The sequence below is a fragment of the Chiloscyllium plagiosum genome, unplaced genomic scaffold, assembly GCF_037043375.1.
Source record: "Chiloscyllium plagiosum isolate Xiang-an unplaced genomic scaffold, Cpla_swu_hap1 HiC_scaffold_9, whole genome shotgun sequence".
Taxonomy (NCBI): domain Eukaryota; kingdom Metazoa; phylum Chordata; class Chondrichthyes; order Orectolobiformes; family Hemiscylliidae; genus Chiloscyllium; species Chiloscyllium plagiosum.
Window position 1 is genome coordinate 42428202 of NW_028270147.1, and position 22009 is coordinate 42450210.

The 22009-nt window shown below is 38.0% G+C and overlaps 1 protein-coding gene and 1 long non-coding RNA gene across 10 annotated transcripts in view; one reads left to right on the plus strand and one right to left on the minus strand.

The window, feature by feature from the left end:
* mast2 (microtubule associated serine/threonine kinase 2) overlaps positions 1 to 22009 on the plus strand; it is a 412521-nt gene that overhangs the window by 111997 nt on the left and 278515 nt on the right. The window contains exon 1 of one of the 9 annotated variants that reach the window (XM_043699136.2): positions 14719 to 15567. The exons of 7 other annotated variants lie outside the window; for them this stretch is intronic. In XM_043699136.2, the coding sequence (XP_043555071.2) occupies positions 15529 to 15567 (39 nt within the window). In that variant the 5' untranslated portion in view covers positions 14719 to 15528. Of the gene's footprint in view, positions 1 to 14718; positions 15568 to 22009 lie in introns of those variants that run through there. One more of the 9 variants, XM_043699140.2, reaches the window with a different exon arrangement.
* LOC148149131 (uncharacterized) overlaps positions 13681 to 22009 on the minus strand; it is an 89986-nt gene continuing 81657 nt past the window's right edge. Inside the window, exon 4 of the long non-coding RNA XR_015758145.1 lies at positions 13681 to 13797. This is a non-coding gene — a long non-coding RNA (uncharacterized LOC148149131). The remainder of the gene's footprint in view (positions 13798 to 22009) is intronic.

The window sequence follows — 22009 nt, forward strand, 5'->3', positions numbered from 1 at the left end:
CGTCTCTAGCTTCCCACAGAGTTCTTGGGTACACCTGATCAGGGATTTATCCACTTTTAACCGTTTCAAGACATCCAGCACTTCCTCCTCTGTAATCTGGATATTTTTGCAAGATGTCACCATCCATTTCCCGACAGCCTATATCTTCCATATCCTTTTTCATAGTAAATACTGATGCAAAATATTCATTTAGTATCTTCCCCATTTTCTGTGGCTCCATGCAAAGGCTGCCTTGCTGATCTTTGATGGGCCCTATTCTCTCCCTAGTTACTCTTTTGTCCTTAATATATTTGTAAAAACCTCTGTTAATAAATTCTGTTTTGTTTAAAACTAAGTGGTTTGACCAGCTGCATCTCCCCTGGAACCTCCACCTTACACCTGCTTAAAACAGCGAGCAAAGTTAGGGTCTGGACTATTTTCTTGAAATGTTTTGAGGGGTCTGGTCTGGTCCATAGCCTCTACTGTCACTGATCAACTTTGTCAACACCTTGAAAAATTAATTCAAGTTAGGAAGACATGACCTGCCCTGCACAAAGTTAACTGTGCTTAATTAGGCTATGCTATCCCAATTGCATGTAAATTCTATCCCTAATAATTCTGTTCGATAGTTTCCCAACAATCAATGTGAGACGAAGTGCTCTATAGTTTCCTCGATTATCCCTATTTCCCTTCTAGAACAGAGGAACAACATTAGCAACTCACTGGTCCTCTGTGACCTCTCCAGTGGCTAGTGAGGATACAAAAATCATGGTCAAAGCCCCCGTGATCTCCTCTCTTGCCCCTCTCCATAACCTGAAGTAGATACCACTGGGCCTTGGGGACTTACCCACCTCAATGCTCTTCAAAAGACTCAACACCACTTCTTTCTTGGTCCTAAAATGCCCTAGCATATTAGCATGCTCCATACAAATTTCACTATCTGGGCGCGGTAACTCAGTGCTTTCGTTTAATGATTTACAGCTATTTCCAGGATGCTATTGTTATCCTTTGTAGTGAAGGCTGAGGCAAAATATCAATTTGACTCATCTGCCATCTTTTTATCCCTATTATTAATTCCTCAGACTCCTTTTCCATAGGACCAACACTTACTTTGTTAACTCTTCTTTTTTAAGTATCTGAAGCCACTTTCTGTTTTTATATTTGTGGCTAACTTTATCTTGTACTCTAATTTTTCCCACCTTATTAATCTTTTAGTAATTTTTAAAATATTCTGTCCAATCTTCTGAACTGTTCCACTTATCTTGTGCAATTATGTCTTTTTTTCAATTATGACATTTTGAGTTTTTGGCTATCTCCAGTGGCTAGTGAGGATATAGAGATCTTGGTCAAGGCCGCAACAATTTCCTCTCTTGCCTCTCTCAGTAACCTGGGGTGGATATCATTGGGCCTTGGGGACTTATCCACCTTAATGCTCTTCAAAAGATCCAACACCACTTCTTTCTTGATCTTAAAATGCCCTAGCATATTAGCATGCTCCATATAACTTTCACTATCTGGGCGTGGTAGCTCAGTGGTTAGCACTGCTGCCTCACAGCACCAGACACCTGAGTTCAATTCAAGCCTCGGGCGACTGTCTGTGTGGAGTTTGCACATTCTCCCCTTGTCTGTGTAGATTTCCTCCCACAATCCAAAGATGTGAAAGTTAGGTGACTTGGCCATGCTAAATTGTTCATAGTGTTCAGGGGTGTGTAGGTTAGGTGCATTTCTCAGGGGTAAACTAGGGTAGGGGAATGGGTCTGGGTGCGTTACACTTCGCAGGGTTGGTGTGAACTTGTTGGGCCAACGGGCCTGTTTCCACATTGTAGGGATTCTAATTCTAATTCTTCCTTGACAGATTTGAATGGGAGTTTGGTCTGGTCCATAATACTAAAAAAAGTCAAAAGTAGTATCAGACTCCAAGAAAAGACGTAAACTTGTGCAAAGATTGATCATGCTACTTGGCTTTAAGCAAAGAGCGCCTCATCTTCCGCCTAGGAACCCTCCAACCACAAGGGATGAACTCAGATTTCACCAGTTTCCTCATTTCCCCTCCCCCCACCTTGTCTCAGTCTAATCCATCGAATTCAGCACCGCCTTCCTAACCTGCAATCTTCTTCCCGACCTCTCCGCCCCCACCCCAGTCTGACCTATCACCCTCAGCTTGACCTCTTTCCACCTATCACATTTCCGACGCCCCTCCCCCAAGTCCCTCCTCCCTACCTTTTATCTTAGCCTGCTGGACAAACTTTCCTCATTCCTGAAGAAGGGCTTATGCCCGAAACGTCGATTCTCCTGTTCCCTGGATGCTGCCTGACCTGCTGCGCTTTTCCAGCAACACATTTTCAGCTTTAAGCAAAATACATTTTATTCTTACCCCCAGTTAAAATACATACAAAAGCAAGAAGAATTCATTTAACTTGAACTGTATTAGAAAACTTAACAAATAATAGATTATTTATCTATTAACCAGCAACTGTTCCATATGTAGTAACATCCCACAAACAAAGGCAAAGTCAGAAAAATATATGGTCTCACATGCAATTCTGGCTAAGAGAGAGAACCCAAGCTTTTTAGCAGTAGCAGGAGAGAGAGAGAGAGAGAGAGAGAGAGAGAGAGAGAGAGCACTTCCACAGCCAACTTCCAAACCCCAACAACTACTGAAAGCTACACTAAAACCATGTTTTTTCTGTGGGAGTCTGAGTCCAGCTTCTATTGATCCAACTTCAAAAAAAACTGGAAGGCTGCAAAAGCTATTTATTTTATTGGCTCGGAACAGACCATTTGGTACCTCTGTCTCAACCTCTCTTTGGTTTCAAAAAAAAACCAAGACAAAATACACTTCTTAAATTCATAATGTCATCATATTAGTTAATGTCAGATGGTGGTTTCATCTCTTAGAATTTATATTGTCGATTGGAATATATTTATTAATTGTATGTAAAATTAAATCATGTTATGGTTGCTGTCAGCTGGGGGTGCTTTCAGTAAGAAGTGTTGCCCATCTCTACGAGACAATAGTATATACATCATACAGGGAAAACTTGCTGTTTGGTACAGAATTGGCTCGAGGGTAGAAGACAGAGGGTGGTGGTGGAGAGTTGCTTTTCAGACTGGAGGCTTGTGACCAGTGGTGTGGCACAAGGATCGGTGCTGTGTCCACTGCTTTTCATCATTTGTACAAGTGATTTGGACAAGGATAGTGAAGAAGGCATTTGGTATGATTTCCTTTATTGGTCAGAGCATTGAGTTAGGAAGTCATGTTGTGGCTATACAGGACATTGGTTAGGCCACTTTTTGGAATATTGTGTGTAATTCTGGTTTTCCTCCTATCTGGAAGGGTTCAGAAAAAAATTACAAGGATGTTGCTCGGGTTGGAAGGTTTGAGCTATCAGGAGTGGGCTAGGACTGTTTTCCCTGGAGTGTTGGAGGCTGAGGAGTGACCTTATAGAGGTTTATAAAATCATGAGGAGCATGGATAGGGTAAATTGACAAGGTCTTTTCCTTGGTATGGGGAAGTCCAGAACCGAAGGGTATAGGTTTAGGGTGACGGGCAAGATTTAAAAGATACCTTAGGGGCAACCTTTTCATGCAGAGCGTGGTGCGTATATGGAATGATCTGCCAGAGGAAGTGGTAGAGGTTAGTACAATAACTTCATTTAAAAGGCATCTGGTTGGGTATATGAACAGGAAGGATTTAGAGGGATATGGGCCAAGTGCTGGCAAATGGGACTAGATTTATGTAGGGTATCTGGTTGGCATAGATGAGTTGGACTGAAGGATCTGTTTCCGTGTTGTACGTCTCTATGACTCTATGAAATTACAACAAAGACACTTAGAGCTCTACAAAGCACAATTAATTTATTACTTAAATAAATAACACACACTTTCAGTACCCTGATTTCTGTAACTAAACCCAAACATTATTACTCAGGAGAGTGAGCAGCTGGCCAGTCTGAAACTCTGCTCGACGTCTTCATCACACCTCCTGACATAGGGTACCTTTTTACAATGTAAATCTTTGAAGTATTACTAAACAAAAGGATTTACTCAAGCTCTTCATACGCAAGATTCTGCGCTGTATGCCTTATTTGGAATTATCTGTTCACGTGACCAATCCTGAATATTTAGTCTAAATGTATACCTTATTTGGACTTATCCATGCATGTGAGCAATCCCGAATATTTTGTCCAATGTTATGCCTTATCTGGTAGAGACAGCAGTTACTGATTTCCTGCAGTTTTAACTCACAGCAGACCTGACTGACTGAGGGTATTGCCATTCACATAACAGCCCATTGTAAAGCCTCTTATCAGTTCCTGTTATTTTCAGCCTTATCCAACAGAAGGTAGTAATTAGTCCTACCTCATTGGTCAGATCCAAGTCTAGCATAGCCCGCTCTGATGAATAGTAGGACCATACAAAGTTCAGATGTATGACCACACATCTTTGAAGGCAGGTGGATAAGGGCATAAGAGATACTTGCCTTTATTCGTTGAGCTAGTGAATACAAGAGCAGGGAGGTTATGATGGAGCTTTATTGTTTGGATAGTTCGGCTACAGTTGGACTGCAGTTGTGGTTACATCACTTTTGAAAGGATGTGATTGCATTATAGAGGGTACAGAGGAGATTCACCAAGATACTGCCTGAGTTGGAGCTTTTTCTAAGAGTACAGAAGTAAACAAGTAGAAGAAACTTTCTTAATGAATATGTAGTTGGCCCAAATAGAGAAGGGGCAAAACTCGACCTTTTCTTAGAAAATAAGGCAGGGCAAGTGACTGAGGCGTTGGTGTTGGTGTGGAGAGCAATTTGGGACCACTGAACATAATTCTGAGTTGTAAAATAGCAATGTAAAAGGATAAACTTGGTCCACAAGTTAAAGTTCTAAATTGGGACAGTGCCAATTTTGACAGGAACTTCCAAGCATTCACAGGTTAAGGGATATCTGGCAAGTGGGAGGCTTTCAAACGTGAGATCACGGGAGTTCAGGGACAGAATGTTTCTGTTAGTGTGAAGGGCAAGGCTGGCAGGAGTAGGGAACACAGGATGACTAGAGACATTGAGGCTGTGGTCAAGAGGAAAAAGGAGGCATATGTTTCCTTCAGAAAATAGCAATTTTGGATTTGGTATATACATAGGTATATGCTCCATATAGTAGGTTTAACATGCTTGAGAGGAAAAAAAAGGTAACTTTTGATCATTGATTCCCAAGGTCTTGTGATTTCTAGGCCATCAACTGCTACGATGGTAGAAAGCAAACTGGGTAGACCTTTTTCTTTCAACTAGCAATTTTTATGTTACTAAATAATGAAATTATCATTGGCTTTGTTCCAAGTGGAATTTTGAGAAAAGGGATCTGATAGTTTTTGGTTTGTTCACTCTTAGCCCACTTCATCCACTACAATATATTAAATAACCAGAAGAAAATTAAATTATAGCTAGCTTAAAACTCTTTGATTTAGAATCTTGTGGTCCCTATCTCTGGGTTAGAAGGCCTGAGCTTAAGTCCAGCCTTCCCTGGAGGTGTGTCATAACATGTCCAAACAGGTTGAATAAAATAACAAAACTCTTTTGATTATGGTTTAAATGGGAGTGCATATAAATCGTAAGAGCTTTTTAAATGTAACTGTAATATTTAATAGCTAATTAGCTGCACAATTTCAGGTCATACAAGCTGCTGAAAGAGTTGATTGGCCTTCACTGATTTTCATTGTTGCAGAAATTAATTTGAAGGAAACATATTTCATTTGCAACTGAATGAATCACTTTTGTCCTCATGAGCCTATATTGCAGATTGATCACTTGCTCATTGAAATGTTTCTGGAAATTGGTTTTAAATTTATCCCACATCAGCACAGGCTGTATCCTCCAATTCTACTGTGTTCAGATAGTTCTTTATATTATCCAGCCCTGCTATATCCCCAAAACAGCAAACATGTAATCATTCAACATTTTCTTTTACCGTGACAACATTTTCATTTTAAAACATTAATCTGCGTAATCCAGATGCTCCAGTCCTTTAATCTTTCGGCTGCTCTGTTAAAAACACGGAACACAGCAAAATTAGGTGGAGATACTTGGATCGACAAAGCACCCAAATCAAAGTCTTGTCCATCACATGGTTGTGATGTTTTCTGCAGTCAGGTTTTGGACAGATGATAATTTTGTTTAGTTAGGTGTCATAATCTTCCAAACAGATTGAATAAAATAACAAAACTCTTTTGATTATGGTTTAAATGGGAGTGCATATAAATCGTAAGAGCTTTTTAAATGTAACTGTAATATTTAATAGCTAATTAGCTGCACAATTTCAGGTCTTACAAGCTGCTGAAAGAGTTAATTGGCCTTCACTGATTTTCATTGTTGCAGGAATTAATTTGAAACTTTTCAAGATTGTCCTGTGAGTCTGTGAAAATTTGGAAGTTCGTGTGAAAACCCGAGTACTGATCTCCAATTGAATCAAGAACCTGCATTGTACAATTTTTGCATGTAAATAGGTTTTCTCTTTGTTTTGGTCTATTGGAAACATTATGGTCTAAACGAAGCTATCCTTCAAAATTGCTTATAAAATACATAAAAATTAAATGTTAATATTTTTCCACTACACTTTTGGAAATATTGATTTTTTTTTCCAATGTTTGGTAATTGTGCCTTCAGCCATTAAGACCCTTTGGAATTCATGCCCTCAATATCTTTGCCTTTCTACCTCCTTCTCCTCCTTGAAAGGCCCTCTGAGCAACCTAGCTTTTTGGGATCTGTGAAAATGCAAGTCATTATATTCTTCATCTTCACTAATCACATGCATCTCGTTGTGTCATCTATCCCTGAAGTCTGCATATGTTTAATCTATTTCTATTGACTTTCTCCTGTGGAATAATTTCTAATTGCGCAAAGAAAGGTACGTCAGATAAGCCATTTACTAATGATTAAAACATTTAATAATGAAAGCAACAAATGCTGGAAATCACCACAACAGGTCAGACAGCATCCAGGGAGAGAGAGCAAGCTTTTGTTTCAAGTCTAGATGACTCTTCATCAGAGCTGAATTAAAATTCTGTTACAATCTGTCCCAAGTACTGAAAGCAAATCAACATCATGATGGGAACACTTTTGTGAGTTGAACAGTTTGCGAGAAGCATAAATGAGTTCTGATCCGTTTTGTTTTGGCTGTAGGTTTATTCTTACACTGTTTAGTCTTTTGTAGTTCCATTAGATTACTGATCTACATAAAACCAATGATAGTATTTTGATAATACTTCATTCACCATTGAGTGCTTTAAGATGTCCAGTGGCTGAGAAAATCACTCAATAAATGTGAGTCTTTTCTCATTGTATCTTGCCATTTGAGATTCTATATTTTTAGACTTTTAGATATTTGTCTTGTGCTCCAGAAGCACCAGTACTCTCAGTGAGTCCTTACTCTTTCTTAGTCAGAGTTCATATATACATTTCCTGATGGCACTACTTTTTCAGGGCTTATAATGACATTCTCTTTACCAAGTAAGATGAAGGCTGTCATGATCTGAAAAGGAGAGTCGAAGGCAAAACATTGCATCAGAATTGTGAAATAGATGATCATCTGGTGACCAGTCTCTATAATCTAAATCTATCAACAAATCAGTTTCTGCCTGTGGATATTCAACCAGTTTTTATTCCAGTGCAGTATACCGTTAGTAATTTCAGAAATGTCTGTGTTGTGAGGAAGCCTTTTATGCAAAAATGTCAATTCCAATATATTTCGAGTGATATAAATATGATCGGATATCACAGCCACAGCCAGGAATTTTAATGACAGATAATTAAGTTTCAAGTTTACTATTATTATCTTTGTAAAACTTACTACTGTTCTAATTCTTGGAAAGGAGGCAGAAGGGTCTGTGGTTATGGTTTCTGGACTAAAAGTCTTTCCTTCCTCCTTTGTGCATGGGCAAGTTTAGTGGCATATCTGTGCAAAGTAACCGCGAGGTTTTTTTATTTTCAGCAAAAATGACTGGTATGCTTCTGGTTTATGTAATTTTGTTTGTCTTGGTTTTGTCCTTTTTTTCTGTTTCCTGCAGTGATGATGTAAATTCATAATCGTTGTCTGTGTTTTCATAATCACGTGCTTTTGAAATCATTCGCCACACCCAGGCTTCTACTATTCCCCCATTCCACATGAACCTACGTGAAGCCAATCTGTTATCGAGCCATATAATCATACAGCACAGAAACAGACCCTTCAGACCAATCTATGCTGAATGTAATCTCAAACTAAAATAGTTCCACCTGCCTGCTCCTGGCCCATATCCTTCCACACCTTTCATATTCATGTACTTATCCAAATGTCTTTTAAAAAATTGAAATTGTACCCACATCCACCACTTTCTCAGGAGGTTCATTCCACATGCAGGAGAAAGTGAAGTCTGCAGATGCTGGAGATCAGAGATGGAAATGTGTTGCTGGAAAAGCGCAGCAGGTCAAGCAGCATCTAGGCAACAGGAGAATCGACGTTTCGGGGCATTAGCCCTTCTTCAGGAATTCCAGCAACACATTTCCATCTCATTCCACATGCAGACCACCACCCTCTGTGTAAAACAAATTGCTTCATGTCTTTTTAAAATCTCTCTCTCCTCACGTTAAAAATGTGTTTCCTGATGAAGGGCTTTTGCCCGAAACGTTGATTTTCCTGTTCCTCAGATGCCACCTGACCTGTTGCACTTTTCCAGCATCACACTAATGTTGACTTAAAAATGTGTCCCCTAATCTTGAAATCCCCCATCTAAGGGAAAAGACAACTACCTTTAGCTCTATCTAGAACCTCTCACTATTTTATAAACCCTGTAAGATTGACTCTCAACCTCCTTTGCTCCATTGAAAAAGTCCCAGCCTATTGAGCTTTTCTTTATGACTCAAGCCTTCCACATCAGCAACATCCTGCTAAATCTCTTCTGAACCCCCTTCAGCTTGATAATATCCTTCCTATAACTGGGTGACCAGAATTGAACACAGTATTCCAGAAGAGACCTCACCGATGTCCTGTCCAACCTCAACATGATAATACAATCCAATCAGTGATCTTTCCTTTCCTTATTTATAATTTCTACCCATATATTTTCACTGGACGATTTAGTCAGCAATATCTTTGCTAGTTATAGCAGAATGTATTCTTTAATTAAAAACACCATCCCCCTTCCTTTCTTGCCTCCTTTTCTATCCTTCCAAATCCCAGAGCATCTAAAACATGGAACATTGAGCTGCCATTCTTCTTCATCCCTCAGCCAAATTTCTGTAATAGCTATCATGCCCTAATCCCATGTTCTTAAACATGCCCTGGGTTCATCAGCCTTACCTGTAATGCCCCTTGCATTAAAATAAATGCAGTTTCGTTCTTCAGAGTTACAATGTACTCTGAGTCTCTCGTGTCTTTCTTTTCTAATTGATGTGCTCTTCTCACATTCAGAGCCTTCCATAAATCTTTCGATTTGCACTGCTACTTGGAATTCCTCTACTTCCCTTCTCTATCAGTATAAAGATAGAGAATGAGCAAATGGAATGAGGAAATCTCCTTGCTAAGATATTGGTCCCTTTCCAGTTTAGGTTTTTGAACAGTCTTTTCTATCCCAAAGACATTCCAATTGGCCAAAAACCTGAATCCCTGAACAATACACCTGCTCTTCAGCTGTTGATTTCCATTAACTTTTTGTTCCTTCTCTCGTTTCAGTTTGGCATTGGGAGTAAACCAGAAATTACTACCTTTAAGGTCCTATTTTTTAGTCTTCTACCTAACCTCTTAAATTCCTTAAGTGCCGCTTTAATCGTTTCCCTGAAAATGTCATTCCTACCAATGTGTACAATAATTACTGGCTTCTCAATCTCACCATCAACAATATGCTTGAAATGTTTAGAAAAGCCTTTAATCCTAGCACCAGGAAAGCAACAAACAATCCTTATTTTAAGCTCTCTGCCACAGAATCTCCTATCTATGCCCCTGACCAGTGAGTCCCCAAACAATAATTCTATTAAATCTTGTCAAACAATGCCAAATATAAAAATCATTCCAAGTGTGTAATAACTGACTGCCCCTTCCATTTTCCTCAGAGAGACCATTCCCTTTACAGTTCCAAAAGTTGAATATCTATTTGATAGAGGAATAGCCAGTGGAGACTTTAGAACTATCTTCTTACATTTCCCAACAATCGCCTATCTATCTGACTTATCCTGCAGTGTAACAATTTTTCTAAATCTACTAGCCATCTCACTCTGTACTTCATATGTGCCCTTAATAATACTAAGTCTAAAGAAAAGAATGTTTCAATAATACCTTAAATATAACCTTTCATTACCTACAGAAAATAATATTAAAATGGAGAAAAATTAAAAATATGTATTTCAAACAAACAAAATTAAATAAGATCAACCACTTAACTGATTAACTGAATAAAAACACGATTCCTCTTGAATAAATTCCTCGAAGGGAAAAACAATCTTATCCAGAGCCTACCACGTGTGGGACTCTCCGGAACGAAAGCACAACTTGTTATTTTAAAACAAAGTCTTTGGTTTTTCAAAATAAATTTTGTGTAAGTTTATAGAAGAAGATGTCCCACAGTTGTTTCCCACTGCCTGTAATCCATTTCACAAAATGATTTATGCCTGGTTAGCTAATTGTCCATTGCACATATTAATGGACTAATCTAAGTTGTGATTTCCAAGATTTGCTTGTCATCATGTAATTGAACATAAAATATTTAATAAAAAATCAGTTTGTTTTCACTGTTCCAGTGCTCGAGTGCGTTTTGTAGTGCTACACTGAACAAGAAGGATCAGCACCTTATCAAAATTGCCTAACAATGCAGGCACCCAGATTGAAATAAGGATGCAACGTTTGTCTCAGCACCTCTGGTTTAAAGGCAACAACTGTCTAGTTTCTCCTGTGATGGCTGCCACACTGTCAAAACTGTATGTGTAGCTATGAGGTGTGGATAAATTTCAGGGTGACGGCACTACTGCTGTTCTGCAAACTAAAATTCAAGTCGTGATCATTTGGCGAAAGTACTGGAGAGCCCTTACTGATTGTACATCCATATCTCATCATGGTACCCAGAGGGTAACTTTTAGAGAGTGATGAGCAAATGGAGAAAATGGGGGGGAGAGGGAAATGAGGTGAAAACATTGATACAAATACTCTTGTTTTAATTTATAATATGCACATTTGACAGTCTTTTTCACTGTGCCATACCTTTGCTGTATACATGCTACTGTTTATATTAAAATTACATCAGTATTTCACTATTAAGGAGAGGATCACATCCACTTCGAGGATAAGTGCCTCAGTACTTCGAACATAAAAGCATGCCATGTAATTGACAAAAATAAAAATTATAAAAAGTACTAGCCTTGATGATCTTGCACATGGAAATAATTAGAAAATCACCCTATTTAATTTTTCCTGGACTTTAGTAATTTGATTAACTTCTTTGCATTTTCCCTCCTTCCATCCCATATAACTGCATCATGCTGTTATCATTGCAACCTAGGGATCTTTATGATTGTCTTTGATAATGTCTGTTCAATTTTTAGAAGCTACATTATGGAACAAATCCTTTGCAGTAATTTTCTTCCCCTTCAACATTAGTTGACTTAACCATGACTGGTTCATTCAGCATACCATGGAATCTTAAATATGTGCATTGATCTGTGTTTTTTGTAGTCACTTGTATAATTTTATTATCCAATAATTTGTTCTGGTTTCTCAGCTCTTCATCATATGATTGGGTCTGGATACAAAATCCATGTGCTTTATGTTTTCGTCCAACAGCACTGTTGTTGCAGTGTTGTTTTCAAAGTTTATCCAGTCAGATTAGAGATGCACACCCTCAAAATGTGTTGCTCAGTCTAAACTTGGGGCAGAAGGCCTTCTCAGCCATGCTGGAGCAGCAGACTACCTCAGATTTAAGATTACTATCTTTTTGATACATGCATTTTTTTGCTGAAAACACTGCACAGAATACTAAGAATACTTCATGCAAGACTCCAGCTTCAAGAATATAATGCTTGTTTTAGAACTCTGAAAATCAAATTATGTACCTGAGATCAGCTGGAAGTTTTGATTTCTACTTTCTTGGTTCATGCGAACCAGCTTTAACTAAAGGCTTTGCAACTCTTGTTATGTACGTGCAAGTCTGGTGTTAATTTTAGTTCTGAAAATGCAGAAAGCTGAGAGATCATATCATGGAACTACTCCTGTTGGGAGTTTGTTGCTTGCAAAAATATTTTCTTACTGAACAGACCTTCATTGTATGAAGTACTGTTTGTTCTTGTCGACAAATATTTCAGAAAAGTAAATGACAATAGTTAAGTGACTTAAGTTGTTCTAAATCATTAGGTATAATGTAAATAATGTTGCACCAGACAGAAGTATACAAATGAAAAATTGTCCATGCCAACTCTGTTCCAGCATAAAATAAGGTGATTTCTACCACTCTGTTTTCCCATTTAATTGTAAATGTTCTTAGTGTTATCTGAACCAGCCTTTTTAACAAACATATCATTACATTGTTAAATTTCTGTTATTTTTGTACTCTGTATATGGAATTATCTGTAACTGAATGGAATTATATGATGGACCATTGTTTACCAAGCTGCAAGTTTGGAAATTAACTTCACTGAACATCATTGTTACCTAATAGAGGCTCAGTATTTTTTCAATGGGAAGGAGAGAGGTCATGCCAGATTTCAGTTGAAAATACCATTGGTTTGAATACAGTATGTCATTGGTAGAAAATGGGGAAACACTATTTTCGCTGTTGAATGTGTAATGTTAGCAAGTTCAATTTGAACAAATTCTCTTCCAGTATGAGCCTGTATTCTTTGTTGGTAAGTTATTACAATTGAATAACACCAATATTATTTGCCTCAATATTTAATTCCTGCAGTTTGAGTCAAACTCCAAAGAATTGCAAAGTTGAATCAGACTTTGAGGAAGTGAACAGGGAAAACTAAGCATATAAAACAACCTCTAAGTGCACAGTCAATGAAATGGCTAACCTCCTGGCAGGGATTACTGAAGGGTTAACAGTCATGTGATAGAACTGTGAATTGGTGAAACAGATGTGTATGTTGGATATGCTCCAAGGAATGATGTCAGATGTATACTTGCCTATTATGGCTAGGATATGGTTTTTTCAGAGCCCTTTTTCAGCTTGGTTTCTTGTCTTGATATTCATTGTGTTTAGCTGGGTAAGTTCAAATGAAACCATTACATAAAATGCTTGGACAAGTGATATCCTAGAGTTAAGACAACTTCTACATCCAGCATATGTTGATAATCCACTAACCCATTTTGTTTGGCACTAGTATTAATGCATGCTTTCGTTCTCCCTGTCCAACCCTCACAAAGTCTGTTCGTTTTAGTTGCTCCTACTGTAACTAGGCTTTTGAATGAGCACAAATGTAGTGATTATCTTGTTAGTTACAAAAAATACTCTAACGTCACACTATCATAATAGTTTGCAAAGAAGTATAATTTATGCTTTTTAACGGTGCTTTTTCTTTAGTTTTGAGAGGAATTTATTTCAAAGTTACTTGCTTTAATATTGATTATTTTGAATTTTCTAAACATCCATAGTCTGCTAAATGAGGAAAGCTATTTGAACACATTTTATTGAAAGTATTTCTCTGTTTTCAAAAACGAAATTGTAATGTGTTATCTGATGTTTGTTAGTTTGCTGCATACTGTTTTCTTGGAAAATAAATCCTTCAGTATCCTCTGTGCTACTGCTTGGTCTTTCCAATCCAGTTATCGGACAGTCAGGTATGCTTCTGTACATTATGGAGTACGCCTTAGGAAAAAGAAATTAGAAAGGTAACTTAAAACTAGTCTTGCACACAGCTCTGAAGCCCGATGGTTGTACATTACTTTGGTAAGGTTTGGATTCTCGGGATAGATTTTCTACTTCCGACTTTATAACTGCTAGTTTCTGTTCCAAGAAACTGTCAATAGAAATAATCACTGAGTTTATCATTGAGAATCATTTACAATTAAAAGTAGGCAGATTCTGTAAAAGATGGTTGATAGGAAATGCCACCTTTATGCCAAGGTAGCTTGTTGGAATTCCTGCCAGTTTGCCAAATCTGTATTATGGTTTCCTTGGGTCTTGAGGTGGTCTAGCTGTTCAGAGTTTCTATACTGCTCATTGCTGCTTAGGATAACCAAAATAACAAAATACATTATTTTATTCTTGTAAATTGGGCAGGTTATTTGAACAAAACAGTTATTACATTGATTTTCCCACATATTTAAATAATTGAATTAAGATTACTGGCTATAATGCAATTTGGACTCTAAACGTGGAAACTTGTGTTGACCAAAAAAGGTGTTGTATTAGTGGGGTTGGTTTGACTGTACTTGCTATGTTTTTCAGAAATAGTAATTATACATCAGGCAAAGTAAACTGCATTTCTTTCAAAAGGGTTTCTTATGGATGCCATTTACAGTACAAAATAGTGCATACTTAAATCTGCTAAAATGATAGCTCTGGTTAATATTTAGCAAGATGTTATAATGACTAGAAATTACACTACACTTGTGACAAAAGAAGTATGGAATGAATGTGATTTGGAATCAAATAGAGAAGGAGGCTTTCTCAGCAGCGTGAGATGCCTAACTGTATAATTTATGCAGATATTCCTGTGCCCTGTCTGTGGTTGGTTGCTGCCTGGCTGGCTGCATTCAGTTGCTTTCAACAGCAGATGGAGAGGAAGTGCTACTGAGCTCAGGATCTGCCACATAACAAACGGACAAATGCTTGCTGTAACGGAGAAAAATTTATGAATTGAACACTTTGTTCACTTTGGATTTGTGCAGCATTTTATTCCAATGATTCATGGTTCTGCTTTCCAGGGACTTCTATAAGATTACCTCGTAAATATTCTAATAATATCATTTGGAAAGTCTCCTTATGGCTTCACTTTGAGAGTGGAAAGAGAGTAGTGTTTTTTGAAGGAGGTGATGGAAGATGTCAATTCAAAAGACAGATTAGGCTGGCATGTAAGGAGAAATGTTTGACCTCATGTTGAAATGACTCTGAAGTGGGTTCTGATTGTGGCCATAACTCTTCTTGCACAAGAAGAGCTGTTGGCTATATGCTGAGTCTGCAATCATATAAAAACTACCAGTTCACAGGAGCTGCAGAATTGAAATAGCTCCGGCAGCTACACTCGTGATGAATAGGTGAATAGATGAATGAATTTTTGCATCATCTGAACACACGTGCCTGGCTACTCAAAAAAGAAACAATCCGTGCATGAGCGACGGAAATACTACAACGTATGGCCACCTCCGACTCTCTTCAAGCAGAAAGATGAAAAGATTCATGTTGCACTCGCTCCAAAATAAGGTGTCCTTGTGAAATATGAAATGAAGTACGTTGACTCCGTCTGCATTGATAAATGACAATTCCGATCGTGCACCTGCTGAATGATGTATTGATGTGAGAGACAACAAACTAGATTTTGGGTAATTCTCACAAGTCTGTAAATTGGAACAATCAAACAAAATTTGAACAGACAGCATGGATGATTCAAGTATTTTGAGGCGTCGAGGATTACAGGTAAGATTGGTAGAAGTGGCAGGAAGTATTTTCTCCACATTATGCTCTTAAAATTTCACAATGTTGAAATTTATGGAACGAGTTGGACAAGTTTTCTTCATCACTCTACTGAGGAATTTAACATCAATTTCCATTTATATAGCAAATTGAATACTGTAAAAGTTGAAAGTCATTTTCATTAAACAAACATTAGCATCACTTCACATAGGAGCTGAGAAATGATGACCAAAACATTGATCAAAGATGTAAATTTTAAGGGGCATTTTAAAGGAAAATGATGCAGAAAGGTTTGAGGCAGGGAACCCAGGAGTGTAGGGCAAAGGCAGCAAAAACGTTGGCGCTTAACAAGGGAGTGATAAAATATCAGACGTCTGAATGGACAGAAGTGAAAGGTCATAGAAGTCTTTTGAAGGAGTTTCCTGTAGGACTGGGTGTTTACAGAGATACAAATGAGTAAGCCTATGCACAGATTTGAATACCAGGATAATAATTTTAAAAATCGAGGAGTTACTTAAATAGCAGTCAACATAAGTCATAAACAGAGGAGTGAGGGGCATTCAGGAGTTGGCATGAATTAGAGTCTGAGTGGCAGAGCTTCAGATGTGCTCTGTATTGTAAAGGGTTGAATGTGAAAGGGTATAAGAGCATTAAAATAACCAAGTCTATGAGCAGTAAATGAGTGGGTGAAGGTGTTAGCAAATTAGCTGAAGCGGATAAATAATTAAGGACTTATTCAGGTAGATAGTAGTGGTTTTGGTGATGTTATGAATGGGACCAGTGACTAGGAAATTGATGTTGTCATGACAATGGCTTTCGTCTGCTTGCAGCTATATTCTAACATGAAAGAAACGGATTTTTGTAATATTGATGTTATATAACAAACGGAGCGTACTTCTTGAATGGTCAATTGTGACCTATTTTCAAAAAAACCTCAAGCTTGTGAGGGGAGAAAACATTATCATACAACTCAAACTTCAGACTGATCTTTTCTAAAGGCATTATTAACAGAAAGTAAAATTATAAGGGCTAATTTTAAAAAAAAATCATAAGAAATGGAAGACTCTTTAATCACTTCAAATATCATGTTGGCTTTTGTTGGTTTTATTTAATTCAGCTTTCCATCAGTTGTGCAAAATTGTTTTTACATATCTTAAAATACTTTTAAATTTAATTCTTTAATAGTGATGCCATTATGAAAGATTAGGACAAGGACAAAACTAATTGTGATGGCCTCCACAGTGCACTAGCAAGTCAGCATTCACAGCTTAGTTTTGCATATGAAAGAAAGGCATTTGGAGAGGTGCGGTGGAAATTAGAACTGTATTTCTCACAAGAGAAGCCATAATGTAAATGTACAACTGATTGGTGTAAAAATGTCAATGATAACTACAATGTCTAATTAGCAAAAATTTAACTGGCAAACCTGGAATGCAACATGGCAAATCATGGCACTGGACTGGAGAGTATTTAATAGCAAATCCACAGAAGTTTAGGGACCTAAACAGGCAATCTATTATTGATCAGCTATGGTTAATCACCAATTCTGAAGCAACAAACACAGGTACTCTTACAGAATTTAATTTAAAGAAAGGCCAAGAACAAATAAACAACTGTGAATTATTTTAAGCCCAAATTTTCTTCTAATATTTCATCAGGACAGAGTTTAAGTTCAAAGAGTCTGGACAATCAAAGCTATCTAGAGAGCAGCCAAATCAAAACTCAGCAGAGCTACAAAAACAAGCACGCACCCCATTATTTAGACAACAGTTTGCTGGCAAACCAGCTCGAGATAAATATTCCTGATGAAGGGCTTTTGCCCGAAACGTCGATTTTGCTGCTCGTCGGATGCTGCCTGAATTGCTGTGCTCTTCCAGCACCACTGATCCAGAATCTGGTTTCCAGCATCTGCAGTCATTGTTTTTACCCCTTTATTCTAATTCAGTCAATTGAGGGTAGTTTTAATACTCCCATGTTATCTGAGAACAGCTAATTTAATACTACCAAGAATGAAGTTTTGGATCTTCCTTGATGAAAGTTGCTGGATTACCGGAGATGCTGTCTGAGTCATTTCTGAAGTATAACCATTCACTTAGAATTTATGAGGGAAAGCATGCTGTGTGGTATAAAATGTATTCTTCTGCAGATTGGTAGCATGATAATGAGTGCATTCTGGTGTAGTCATGTTTGTAGTGCCGAATACATCATATTGGTGGGAGCATTTAACATGAGCAGTTACAGCAAAATAATTGATGCCTTAATCTAGATATTTTGGCTGTGAAGCACAATGGAAACTGTATATTTTTTAGAAGATATCTTTTTGAAAATGTTCATGATTCTTAGGGGTATAATAACTTAAACCTTGATTTCGATACAAAATTAACAAAGGTACATAGACTTGAGCTCAGATGTGGAAAGGGAAATATATGGTTTAAATTTAATTAATCTCCTACCAAGGGAATGGTGCACCATCAGTTGTAGAAGAAATGCTAATCAAGTGTCCTGGCTTTCCTTACAGGAGGCTTTAAAAGATCTTATAGTCATATTTTTAAGAAGAGCAGGGGAATTGACCATGATGTTCTGGTTAATACTTGGGTCTTATTGAACATCATCAAAAAGTTATTATTTAATGCTCATCATATTGCTGCTGCAAACAGGATCCTTCTCTGAGTAAATGGACTGCAACATTTTTTTGCATGGTCACAAGTGTCTTGGCTTCATTAGGTAGAAAGTGCTTTGGGAAATCTTGAGGTGATGAAAGTCTTTCAATAATTGCAGGTCCATCTTGATTTTATTGCAGCTGGAAAACCATGGAGGTCAGCAGTTGTGGTAAATTGATTAGGGAGGTAGGTAGATAAACATTGGCAGATTGAGCATGAGTGGGGATTAATTCATGGTCTTTTCTCTGCTTTGCACATGGCTTTGCAATGTGCCAGATGTTTGCAATCATAGGATATTAAGAATTAGTAACAAGAGTAGAACATTCCACCCCTCGAACCTCCCCCATCACCAGTTGGGTTCTGGCTGATTTGATGGTGGTCTGATCATTACTTTTTTGCCTAGTACTAACAGCCTTTGTTTTTTGACTAACAAGGGACTCAGTCTACCTTTCCCTTAAATGACCCTGCCTCCATCACATTTTGGGGAAATGTGTTGGAAATAGGAGCAAAGGTAGACCGTTCCTCCCCTCGCGTCTTCTCCACCCGAGAAGACCATGGCGGATCTGTTTGTGTTTGAATCACGCATCTATTCCTGATAACATTTAATTCCCTTCCCTAAAAATCTGTGTCCATGTGGCTCAGGGGAATAATCAATAACGTTGCTTCTACCATCATCTGAAGCTGAGTTCCAAAATTGTACAACCCTCGGAGAGAAAAAAGTCATTTCAGTCTTAATAAGGCAACACTTAATTTTAAGAATCCCTGAGTTCTACACTGACCCACAAGAGGAGACATCCATTTGACATCCACCTTGTCAAAATCAATCAAGTCATCCCTTATCTCTGTAAACACCCCCAACCCACAGAAAACTCTGCCAGAAGAACTCTAACCTTCTAATTCTCTCTCTTTTGTGCATGTGATATTTTAATTATTCTCCTGTTGGTGGTACTTTTGGCTATAAAAACAGAAATTGTTGGGGAAACTCGGCAGATCTGGCAGCATCCGTGGAGAGAAAGCAGACTTAATGTTTGGAGTCTAGCAACGTTTCTGTCCTCAGCTCCCAAATTCCCTACGTCTGCCTGTCTCTCTTCCCCTTTAAGATGCTCTTTAAAATGTATACATTTGATTCAGATGCACAAAAGGGAGAGAATTAAAAGGTTAGAGTTCTTCTGACAGAGTCTTCTGTGGGTTGGAGGTGGTTATAGAGATAAGGATGTCAAATGTATACTTTTGAGCAAGGTTCTAATCATCTGTTCTCATAGCTTCTGAAGTGTTTTGATGTTAATATTTGTTTAATAAGTGTAATTTGTGACTTTGAAGTAATAAAGCGTTCCTGCGCAAATGCAAGAGATGTTGAATTCTTAGATTGAATGGTGAAGCAAATATATCCAACTTGCTCCACACATCTCAAAATTGTGGCATTTTAATGGATAGGAGAAAAGTTCCACAGAGCTACAACTCTCCCAGAGAAAAAAATGTTCCTCCTCTCCATCTTGAATGAGAGACCTCCAATTTATCATCATCTCTGCTTACACGAGTTCCCATATTCTTTTGAAGAGTGGCAATTACTGTCAGATTGGCAATTCACTCGTACTTTTCTAATGCTGGGAATAAGCTCTGCTTTTCTCACTGGGATGTTCAGCCCTGGTCCCTTCAGAAATGTGGAACCTTCTGAAATACAGCAATTGTCTCTATCATAAAAGAAAATCAATAGGAAAGACAAACCACATACAGCCTTTTTATGGCAGTAGTTGCTGTATTGTGTTCAGAGGTTAAATGCAGCAAAGCTTGTGTGGATCAGGCTGTATCCAGCTTTGTTTTACACATTAGGAGTCTCTGACTTACACCAATATAAGCCTGTAATTTTGAAGTCCCGACCTGCGAACGTTTCCATATACTTATCAATAGCTACTTTCGATTGTGTTCCAACTGCGTACAAATTGACTTGTGGATGGACTCCAGAATCGAAGCCATTTGCAAGCTGGGGACAGTATTGCATATTTTCAAAAATAGTGCCTACAGCTATAACACTTATGTCTTTAGTGTTTGCACCACCTTGACACTGTTGATATCCCTGGCAGCGTTGACCCAGTAAATACATATGCTTATGTAAGGACTACCACAAGATCCCAACATCGATCAGTCAACACCGGTTTGAGTACAAGGTCTCTCCCCATGTCGTAAGATTTGGATCAATGTCTGCTGTTGATTTGAATATTTTGTGAAAAATATTAACATACCTATTAATTTTGTTTTGCTTACATTTTGTCTCAAATTCAATACAGGCGGTCTCTGGGTTGTAAATGGGTTCTGTTCTTGAATCTGTTTGCAAGTGGATTTGTACATAGGTTGGACAACATAAAATGGTTGTTTGGAATGACAGGCCACATTCATATGTCTGATAAATTACACCCCTGTTGGAATCATGCTCCTACAAATGAGCATTCATAAGTTTGTTGTTAATCTGTCACTAAATCTGTTTTGGATAAAAGTGGCTAAATTCATCCAACTGCTTGCTCATGTCTAAGTGAGACAGTTATGTTAGAAAAGGATTTTTTAACTCGAAGCAAAATACTGTGGATGCTGGAAATCTGAAACAAACCCAGAATGCTGGAGAAACTCTGAAGAAGAGTTATGTTGGACTTGAAACATTAACTTAGTTTCTTGATCCATTGATGCTGCCAAACCCACTTAGTTTCTGCACCATACTCTATATCTGTTAAAGATATTTGGAAGATCAAAGAAAATTTGACAGGATTCCCCCGAGTGACTAAATGGTTATATTTGTCAAATAATCGAACTGCACTGGGTACATTCTCTGTCCTCCATTCCTTTGCTTTTATTCACTTCTACTGCCTTTCCATCCAACTGCTGTTTTGGTTGAACTCCACCGAACCAGGAATTGGAATGCAACAGCAGTGGAATAGAAAGGGGAAAGTTCTCCAAGGTTTCCAATCCCAAAGACAGATTAGTGACCCCAGTAGAAATATCTGAGGGCCTGTAAGGAGTGTATCTGAACAACAGTTCAGCACCTACTGAATAGCCTGTTATTTGAGATGCAAGGAAACTACAGGGGAGGTGAAGAAATACAAAGTGCATATTGACAAATGAACATCTTACTTGGATAATTTTTATGGGACTTTCAGATGTATTTATTGAAGTCTGCTGAGCCTTTAGTTGGAGTTGAAGCTTAGGAAATTGCAAGAGACAGAGTTGGGATAATGGTAGGCGGTGACTTATGCCCTTCAGGGATCTGTGTTGGGGTGTCACCTGTTATTAATCACTGAGATAATGGGAGAGAGTGCCACATTTTCAAATTTGCTGATAATCCAGATTTAGGTGACATAGTCGTGTAGATTGAAACATAAAACTAGACAATATATGGAAACCTGTGGAAAATGGATTTCAATGGGCATAAATGTGGAGTCATCCATCTTGGCCTAAAAAACATATGATAGTGTTTGAAAGGCTTTTCTAAAAGCAGCAAATTATGTAATGTCAATGCTAATTTTAAAATTGGAAATGGTAAATTTTTGTTGACTAATGATATTAAGAAATATAGGGCAAAGGTGGTGAATGCAGGCAAATCATAGATCACCTGTGATGTCATTGCATGATGGAAAAGGTTTATGAAGCTACATGGCCTCTTGCTGTTCTTGTATCTATTAGATTTTGAACCATATCTGACAGTCACCTCTACTTTTCACTTGGGCAACAAAGCCCTTCGACCAGCTGCCAAGTCGATTGCTCAGTGGGATAAATGTGAGAAGAAAGTAAATGTTCTT